The 10,130-nt window shown below is 44.1% G+C and overlaps 1 protein-coding gene across 2 annotated transcripts in view; it reads left to right on the plus strand.

Annotated features, from left to right (window-relative positions):
* Positions 1-10,130, plus strand: part of CRB1 (crumbs cell polarity complex component 1) — a 96,437-nt gene extending 86,307 nt beyond the window's left edge. Inside the window, exon 12 of one of the 2 annotated variants that reach the window (XM_079313477.1) lies at positions 9,360-9,998. In XM_079313477.1, the coding sequence (XP_079169603.1) occupies positions 9,360-9,575 (216 nt within the window). In that variant the 3' untranslated portion in view covers positions 9,576-9,998. Of the gene's footprint in view, positions 1-9,359 lie in introns of both variants that reach the window. The other variant, XM_079313479.1, reaches the window with a different exon arrangement.

Raw genomic sequence — 10,130 nt, forward strand, 5'->3', positions numbered from 1 at the left:
ATAATTAGCGAAGTAACGCGCCCGTGTCACAGAGTGTGCTAAGGCAGGAGCTGTGCAGCCACCAAAGGTCTATCTGGAACTATTAATATTTACAGTTGGAAGCAGGAGATGGCTGCAATCGAAGTGCTGCTCCCAGCAAAGGCTCGCTGCTGACTCGATACCTTGCTGTCTGACAGTGTGAAGCAGGCACAGCGCTCCTTACTTCATCACCACTTGACAGCATCCTATTAATGGGAGGCAGCAGCACATGGCTGGTTTGCAGGAGCTCAGCACCAAGAACACAGAGGAATTTCATGGAACAGTTTTGAGATCGTTGGCTTCGTTTATTAGCGGAGAAGGAGGGATGGAGAAGCCTGGCTGTAATAAAACTGGGCAGGAATTGTGACTGTGCCATGCACAGCTGACCCACCTGCTCATTGTGCAGTTTCTCATTCCCACAGAAAGCAGGGACAGGCAGTTTCTGCACCTGCACAGCAGAGCCAGGACCTGGGGCAAGAGGAGCAGAGCCTGCTGCCCATGGTCACAGGCAGGGACCACAGCCCACTGCACCCTTGGTGATGCTGGGCTCTGAGAGCAGTCCCACCGACCCAGCAAAGACCTGACTACAAAAATAAAAGAACACCCACCACTAACATCACTGACTGAGAAAGAGATCTTTAACCTCAACTGTCATGTGCTGGAAAGTGTAGATTAGAGAAATTCCACGGTGTGCAGGTCCATTAAAGTTTATTGAGACTGATAATTCCTGATACAGGCAGATCATGTCTGGTGAAAACAATGAGCAAGGAAACACTTTAGTGAGGAGAAACAACAAGCAGGTGTTCATCCAGACAGGGCTTCCACATGGCAAATACCTCAGCAAAATCTCTCGTTTCATTTTTTCCTTGTGCTGAAGAGATGGAAATCTGGAATGACTGATAAAATATACATGGCAAAACTAAGGAAAGCAGAAGTTTGCCATAGGAATGATTTAGTTGCTTCCTTAACTTAGCCTATATTACCCCATTCTCTTCTCCAAATATCATTGCCATCAGCCCCATCTTGAGCGTCACAACATCATCCTGCACATGCTGGTCTGACCAACATCTGTGCAACCAATGAAGAAGGCAGTTTTGAAATCATTCTTCTTCCTTATCATTTTAACTATTTCAACTCTATCTACTGAACCTCACACATCTCTTTTCCTTGGAAACTGTCCTGCCCTCATCTTCAGCACTGTAGCATCTTCTCTTACTCTTCCCCTCTTTGGGGTTTAACCTACTGACCCCTTCACACCCACCTCACTCTCCTATAACATCAGACTTCCTCAAAAGGCCAAAATGCCAAATCCCTCTTCAGGTGCCATTTCTACTGTGGCAGCTACAGGGCTGCAGTAAGCTCAACCTGGCCATGTGCAGGGGAAACCAGAAAGTCAGTGTTTTCACTGATAGTCTTGAGTTTAAATATCTCCCATTTCTTCCTGCAAGATGCTTGCCTGGTGAGTCTTTTATCCACCACCAAGATGTACTCACACAGATTCTGCTGTCTGAGAGCTGCAAAGCACTGATCCCCTGTGAAGAAACACCACCTGATACACTGTGGTGGCAGCCATGCACAAAAATAATTCTGTATGATGCCCCAAAGCATTTCCCAAACTGGAAAAGGATGTTGCACCCCAGAGACTGACACCTTTACTAAAACATTTGTCTAGCCTGTGATATAGCAGCTATGGGACAAACTCCTCCTCAGCATGGTTTGCCTGGATTTGCACCAGCTATAGATTTTTCCCTCTTATCCTTTCAGATTGCAGCAGATGGTGAAGTTCCTACACCAGAGGCTGTCGATAGAATTTTAAAAGGCATCTCATAACAACACATTGGAACTGCACATTTAATCTGTGCTGCACCACTCAGATGATCTTAAAAAGAGCTGGAGCACTTACAAAATTAGCACTGGCAGTTGCTGCAGAAGGACAATCGAGGAGCCTTCTCAAAGCTCACAGCTTAATGAGAGCTGCCCTCCCAAACTGCAGCCCAAATCACTTCTCTCTGTGCAACCAGCACTCTGCTGCCTAAAAGGCATTCAACAGTCTGTGAGATACTGATCCAGCAAAACATCTGATGCAGATTTTAAGGGGCTGCTTATGTACTTCTGGCTCCTTTGGGACCATGGCTGAGCTCATGCATAGTATGGTGGCCAAAACCAGGACTATTGTTCCTTTTGCCTAAAACCATCCAGATATACTAAACTCCTCTGTTTGCATGTCTGGACTGCTTGAATTAAACAGTTAATATAAACCAAATATCAATACCACAGGTAGTTAAAGAAATTATAGTTACTATAGGTAGCCTGTTCTCTAAAGGTTAATTCCTGAAAGTGAGCCTTTTGAGCTGGAAAAGCTTCTTGGCCAAAAAGCCAATGCTGCCAATAGAAGGCGACCTAAGCCACACCCTGCCACATATTGAGGCACTGGGAAGGGGGCAAACTGCTCTGATTTAAACAGAAAACTGTTTAAAGTGGTCTGGGAATGGTCCTGCAGCCCAGTGTGGGGAGGGAGCTGCTCTGGGTGATCAAATGTGAACAGCACCCCTGTTTCACTCAAGTCTGCTTTTCAACAATTTAGTTGCAATGTTTCAGAAAGCTCCATCTCCAATCTCCAATTTCTTGCTCCTCTATAATTAGAACAAACTTCCTCATTAACTTCTGTAGTGTCACAACAGTGCAACTTCACGTGCCAGGAGGGAGGCTGTCAGAATTTCTTAATGAGGTGCTTTCTCTGCAAGCTCAGCTGAATCCTAGACTTCAATCATCTTCATCTTCTTCGTTTTCTCACAGACTGCCACAGATAATTCTTCCTTCATAGTAAAGATTGCATTTTTCTGATCTACAACTGGTCAAGCCAGATGACCAATTTATCATTATAGCAGCTAACATGAATTCACTCTGTGCTTTCTCCTTGATTTCAAGAACTGTCAGAAAACTAGAAGTTGACATTTTTCAGGACTAAATCAAATAAAACTGTCAGGTGTCAACTAAGACAAGCTATTCAAACTACATTATGTGAGAAACATACTATAAAGAGGTTGTAGTGAACATAATTTCTTCAGAGGCATTTCAAGAAAATATTCAGACAATAGCACCCACAAGAAAACCAAAAAAGAAATCTAAAAGATTACCTAAAGTCTTTCTTGAACTGCCTAAATACTGTGGATATTCTGCACACATCAGATTAATCACCTAAGTCTTTTCTTCAGCAATATCCACAGGACAGGACTCAGAGTCTCATTCTTCTTCAGGTGTTCAAGTGGTGTCCACAGCTGAATCTGGCCCTATAAACAGTCCCTTTTCTTACTCATAAAAGAAGCAAACCTAGAGAAAATCCTTGCTACATGTTCCAAACTCCTGCTTTCTGCTCCTCCACCTGACAGAATTCACTTTTCTTACCATAACCAAATGAAAAGCAAAACCCAGAGCTATAGTGAAATGTCACTCTGTTCAATGGCTTATTTTATGCAATCTAAATATTCTAAATAATTTAAACTTAATCAAAATAACCCTAAAAAATAATCAATTTTGATGTGAAACCACTAGTAAAAAGCCACAAGACTTGATTTTAGAAAAAGACAAAGATTTTTTTGCCTGCATTTTCTCCTGTCTTTGCAGATGAAACCATCCTCTACATGAAAATGAAATTCAAACATGGTTTTGTCTTTCCTTTTTAAAAAATTTTGCCAAAATAAACTTGCCTTGCTCCAGCTGACATCCAAAGGTATATAAATAGAACATCCTAAAAAATAACAGATAGCTTTGCAATGGTAGCAAACCTCATTTTGTTGGTGTCATCTTCCCATCAGCATCCATTACCACCAAGGATGCAGCTGTTACTGGCAGCTCCTCTATCTTAGGAGCTCTGAAATGTGTTCTTTGACCAAATACCTCCTAAAGAGGCTCATAAGGTAATTCAGGTTGGCCTCAGGAGGTGTTTCAGTGCAGCCTCAGACTGTAATGAGAATCTCCAAGGTATTGCCCAGTCAGTTAATTAACCTTGCTTCACTTCCCTTGCATATATTTAGTTATTCATAAGCAGTCTGATGTTCACAAATAGCTGTGATCACCCCGTGTTATTTACTAGTAAGAATTATTTCTGAGATAATCAAGATGGAAGGGGATGAGAGGTGTCTCTTAAACTTCCCTAATAACAAAGGTTTTCAGCAAAAAAAAATCAGGAACCTGTTTCTCTTCACAAGCTTCCAGGTGTCCTGTGGTGCTTGTTTTGTGCCAAGACAAAATGAAGTTTGTCTTGCTCTGTCCATTCCTTCCCAGAGCTTTCCTCTTCTGCTTTTGAAGCTCTAGGCAAAGAACACCTCTTGCTTGGCACTCTGCAACAAACACACCAAAAATCTGTTTATGGCCACCTCCCAAGAACTCAGAGCAAGGCCAGGTCTTAACCAGTTAATTGGGGAAGGGAATTGTGACATGAAGCTGAAAAGTGACATTAGAGTGTGCTGCTCTAGTCACCCAGGATGCCCCAGACCCACAGCCAGGGCTCTGAGAGGAGCAGCCACACACCAGAGCAGCCCCAGGGCACTTTGAAACATCCCAGATTCACAGCCCAGACCCTCCCATGGTGGAATCACCTGCCAGAAAACCCTGAAGCACTGACACAGGACCTTCCACTTCAAACTGCACTTGCAGTGACCCCTCCCTTCCATTCTGCAATGTACACAGCGTGGTCAGTGACACAAAACCTCTTCCCCTGTTTCAGCAGCACCAATGTTACTAAAAATGCTGCTCAATCCTTTTATTTTTGGAATCACCAGTTACAATTATTTCAGTCTATCATCAGCACCAAACATGCAGTGAACAGACTGAGATGACAGGGGACAGAGCTTTTCATAGTTTTTTTTCCAGATCAGCCAGCTGATTTTCCAAATTAATTTAACAATTCAGCTATTAATGACTAAAGAAGCAGTTGATTCTGATGGGACCAGACTGCAGAGCCTTCTGGCAGCTCTTGTTACCAGTTCAGTGCAACTGCTAAGGGGGTGCCTCATATTGGAAACTTCAGCAGGGAGCTGGGGGCTGATAAACCAGAGCACAGCACTGGAACATCAGGGGGTTTTGATCAATAGAATTCACCTCACAAGATGAAGTAAGGGCCTTTTTTCACATTTAGAAATTAGAAGCAATACAGACATAGCAATAAAGTTAGCTAATGTATCTGATCATGGCAAACCCCCAGCTCTCCAGGTATTAATCAGTGGGGTAACTTCTTTTACATCTTGGCTCAGGGTGGGTAAGGTTTCTCTAAGAAGTAACTATTGCAAAATTAAAACATCCCTGTTAGGATGAGTTTAATTTGAGAATGACATTTAGATGTGTGACTACATTTCAGCAAGTTACAAGCTTTTCCTTCACCTCAATTCTTTCTAAAAAGTTCTTCTTCAAGAAATCAAATTAATTTGAAGGTTATCATAAATGAAAAGATAATGAGAGACATGCTGGCAACAGGAATGGAAAGAGTATGGGCTGGAAAACTGGAGACTGAATTCAGAAATTTCACATACCAGAGGTGAGGCCATACCATCCATTTGCCTGTGGTAGTGAATTTCTCTTGCAAATGGCCTGCTCAACCCTAGGATCAGAGTTAACCTGGACTGTCTTAGTCTTTATTTTCCCAGAGCAGGCAATGAAAATAAAGGAGAGCTTCTGAGAACAAAAATTCCATTAAAAGTCTTCTGCCTCTGAGACAAGAGGAACAAGGGTCATATAGTCCAACAGAGTACAGAGCAATACTAGGATCTCAAATATGTCTGTAACACCATCCAAAGATAAAATAATCTTCCCAATCCAATACAATTTAATAGACCAACATGCTTCATTGCACCTTGTTTTAGAGCAGTAGTCATTTGGTCTGACACCTGCATTATATTATTTTTATTGGGAAAAATGTATTTAATATCACAGGGACCATATATTTAGCCATCAAGGACAGAGGAAAATATCCTAGTCAATCATTTATCCCCTGGAGAGAATCCCTGAGCCAAACTTGCTTTTACTATTAGAGCAGGACCTTTTACATCAGTGTGGAATTGGAGAGAGGAGGATTGTTCTAATGCTTCCCCTCTGGCATTGCTGCTCTCTGGCAAAGGCAGGAGTGCAGGGGATGCACTCAGAGCACCCACCTCCAGTGCACCCCCTGCAGAGTGCAAAATCATCCTCCTGCTCTGCACTGGGATTGCCCTTCCTGAGAAATGACCAGTAAGCAGCTCACTAAAATATCCTGCAACAGGGAGATCTAGCTGGGAAACAGGCTCTGACCTGCTGCTTTCTCTTTCTAAGGAGTTGGGGATTTGAAAGTTCAGCCTCAAGCACGTGCTCATCTCGGGCAGTTCAGCTGCCACTTGCAATACAAATCAAAAGATGATGGATGGCAGAATCTGCCCAGAAGTTCAGTTCCTGCTAGGGTCATTCTGTCCACAGTGACCACTTTTCCACACTAACCACATCACTTCATTGCTCTCCTCACCATAAGCATTTTTTTTCACATGAAAGTGCATACACAGATGTGTACAAAACGTTCATCTACCAACCACAACATTTCTCTGGTCTGAAGCTTTCCAGCTGACAGATTGGTTTATGTGCACTCTGCCTTCTGACATTATTACATTTCCCACTGCCACATGAAAACTGAAAAAACCAACAACAACAACAAAATCAGAGCATCCTTACATTCATCCTGTACAGTAGTGCTTATGTTTCTGCAGATGAACCTATGGACTCTGTATGTGGAAGAGCTGCATGAATATTTTAAAACTTACTTGTGAAAATATACCGATTATGCTCTCTTGTGCAGCCTCTACATGCTTATTTTCATGCAAACGTGCTGGTAAGAAATTTTACTGGTAGGAATGTTTGTAGAAATACTACATTTTACAATATTGAATGTAAGCAAAAAATTTATACATATATATATATAAATATTCATATAAATTTCACTCCTTCAGCAAGATAAAGATAAATGTAACTCAATATAAGTTTAAATTAGCTCATGTTTAACTTGCAGTAGCAAAGACCAGCAATAGTGTGTTCACAAGCAAACTAGGAATGATTAATTTTTATTGAAGTGATTAAATAATTGCAGAATTACTACTTCAGCCCATATTAGACATATTAAATTGCAGGTTATTTTCAAGGTAAGGAAGTTGTCAAAAGAAATGAATCCTTGCATGAAGTCCATCTGTCTTGAGCTCTGAGCATCCAGTCTTATTCTGAGGAGTCCATAGAACAAACTGGAGGGGTTCATGTAGTTCCCCACAATAAATGGTGCTTGAGCAGCAACTCACCCATGTAGAGCCCTGTACATAGAATGGGATTTTTCTGTTTTTCTCCTGGGGTAGCCCCAGTGTGTCTCAGTCTGCTCCTGGCAGAATTTCATTGCAGTTATTTCCAGTTTCACTGCAGTTTCTCCCCTGCAGCAGTTTCAGTGCAGTTTTCCCCCTGCAGCAGTTTCACTGCAGTTTCTCCCCTGCAGCAGTTTCAGTGCAGTTTCTCCCTGCAGCAGTTTCAGTGCAGTTTCTCCCCTGCAGCAGTTTCAGTGCAGTTTCTCCCCTGCAGCAGTTTCAGTGCAGTTTTTCTCCCTGCAGCAGTTTCAGTGCAGTTTCTCCCCTGCAGCAGTTTCAGTGCAGTTTCTCCCCTGCAGCAGTTTCAGTGCAGTTTTTCCCCCGTGCAGCAGTTTCACTGCAGTTTCTCCCTTGCAGCAGTTTCAGTGCAGTTTCTCCCCTGCAGCAGTTTCAGTGCAGTTTTTTCCCCTGCAGCAGTTTCAGTGCAGTTTTTCCCCCTGCAGCCATTTCAGTGCAGTTTTTCCCCTGCAGCAGTTTCAGTGCAGTTTTTCCCCTGCAGCAGTTTCAGTGCAGTTTCTCCCTTGCAGCAGTTTCAGTGCAGTTTTTCTCCCTTGCAGCAGTTTCAGTGCAGTTTTTCCCCCTGCAGCAGTTTCAGTGCAGTTTCTCCCTGCAGCAGTTTCAGTGCAGCTTTTCCCCCTGCAGCAGTTTCAGTGCAGTTTCTCCCCTGCAGCAGTTTCAGTGCAGTTTTTCCCCCTGCAGCAGTTTCAATGCCGTTTCTCCCCTGCAGCAATTTCACTGTAGTTTTTCCCCCTGCAGCAGTTTCAGTGCAGTTTTTCCCCTGCAGCAGTTTCAGTGCAGTTTCTCCCCTGCAGCAGTTTCAGTGCAGTTTTTCTCCCTGCAGCAGTTTCAGTGCAGTTTTCCCCCTGCAGCAGTTTCAGTGCAGTTTCTCCCCTGCAGCAGTTTCACTGCAGTTTTTCCCCTGCAGCAGTTTCAGTGCAGTTTCTCCCCTGCAGCAGTTTCAGTGCAGTTTCTCCCCTGCAGCAGTTTCAGTGCAGTTTTTCCCCCTGCAGCAGTTTCAATGCCGTTTCTCCCCTGCAGCAATTTCACTGTAGTTTTTCCCCCTGCAGCAGTTTCAGTGCAGTTTTTCCCCTGCAGCAGTTTCAGTGCAGTTTCTCCCCTGCAGCAGTTTCAGTGCAGTTTTTCTCCCTGCAGCAGTTTCAGTGCAGTTTTCCCCCTGCAGCAGTTTCAGTGCAGTTTCTCCCCTGCAGCAGTTTCAGTGCAGTTTTTCCCCCTGCAGCAGTTTCAGTGCAGTTTCTCCCCTGCAGCAGTTTCAGTGCAGTTTTTCCCCCTGCAGCAGTTTCAGTGCAGTTTCTCCCCTGCAGCAGTTTCACTGCAGTTTTTCTCCCTGCAGCAGTTTCAGTGCAGTTTCTCCCCTGCAGCAGTTTCAGTGCAGTTTCTCCTCTGCAGCAGTTTCAGTGCAGTTTTTCTCCCTGCAGCAGTTTCAGTGCAGTTTTTCTCCCTTGCAGCAGTTTCAGTGCAGTTTTTCCCCTGCAGCAGTTTCAGTGCAGTTTTTCTCCCTGCAGCAGTTTCAGTGCAGTTTTTCCCCTGCAGCAGTTTCAGTGCAGTTTTTCTCCCTGCAGCAGTTTCAGTGCAGTTTTTCTCCCTGCAGCAGTTTCAGTGCAGTTTTTCCCCTGCAGCAGTTTCAGTGCAGTTTTTCCCCCTGCAGCAGTTTCAGTGCAGTTTTTCCCCTGCAGCAGTTTCAGTGCAGTTTTTCTCCCTGCAGCAGTTTCAGTGCAGTTTTTCCCCCTGCAGCAGTTTCAGTGCAGTTTTTCCCCCTGCAGCAGTTTCAGTGCAGTTTTTCCCCTGCAGCAGTTTCAGTGCAGTTTCTCCCCTGCAGCAGTTTCAGTGCAGTTTTTCCCCTGCAGCAGTTTCAGTGCAGTTTTCCCCCTGCAGCAGTTTCAGTGCAGTTTCTCCCCTGCAGCAGTTTCAGTGCAGTTTCTCCCCTGCAGCAGTTTCAGTGCAGTTTTTCTCCTGCAGCTGGCTGCTGACCTGGTCTCCAGCGTGTTCACGGCCATCGGCTCGGTGACTCTGGCCCTGCTGCTGCTGCTCTCCGTGGCCTTGGTGGCCTCTGCTGTCACTGCCAACAAAAGGGCCACGCAGGGCACCTACAGCCCCAGCCACCAGGAGAAGGAAGGCTCCAGGGTGGAGATGTGGAACATGGTGCAGCCACCACCCATGGAAAGGCTGATCTAGAAGAGAGCAAAGCCACTCCTCCATCCTCAGACACGGCTGAAGGGGACGTTGTACATATGTTAGATATATTCATTTTCCTTCTGACAAACACTGCAATGATTTTTTTCACTGCTTCCCTTTGAAGTTCAATAGTGAACCAATGACATTTATCATTGCTCTGGACCAGCCCATCCAAGGACAATTTCTATTTGCACTGGAAACTCCAGCCTTGATAATCAGCAGTAGGATTATGGACAGAAATGGCTCCTGGGATAAATGTAACTCCTGTCCTGGACACCACATGGATAACAGCTTCTCCTTTGGCTGCAGAAAGATGATGCAGATAAAGCAACTAAGCCTGTACAGTAAAGACATTGCAATTCTGTTATCAAAGGGTACTAGAGCTGTGTCTCAGTGTGTCTTTTTTCATCTGTTAATCAGGGATTGAAAACTCCAAAATAAATGCTTCAAATTTTTCTTCCTTCTGGTTCTTTAATTTTACTTGCAGCCCCTCCAAATTCTACTAAAATGAAGGTGAAATGAATTTCAGTTCTCACAAAAGCACATATTTCTCTT

The sequence above is a fragment of the Erithacus rubecula genome (genome assembly GCF_903797595.1).
Source record: "Erithacus rubecula genome assembly, chromosome: 10".
In the NCBI taxonomy this organism is placed as follows: Eukaryota; Metazoa; Chordata; class Aves; order Passeriformes; family Muscicapidae; genus Erithacus; species Erithacus rubecula.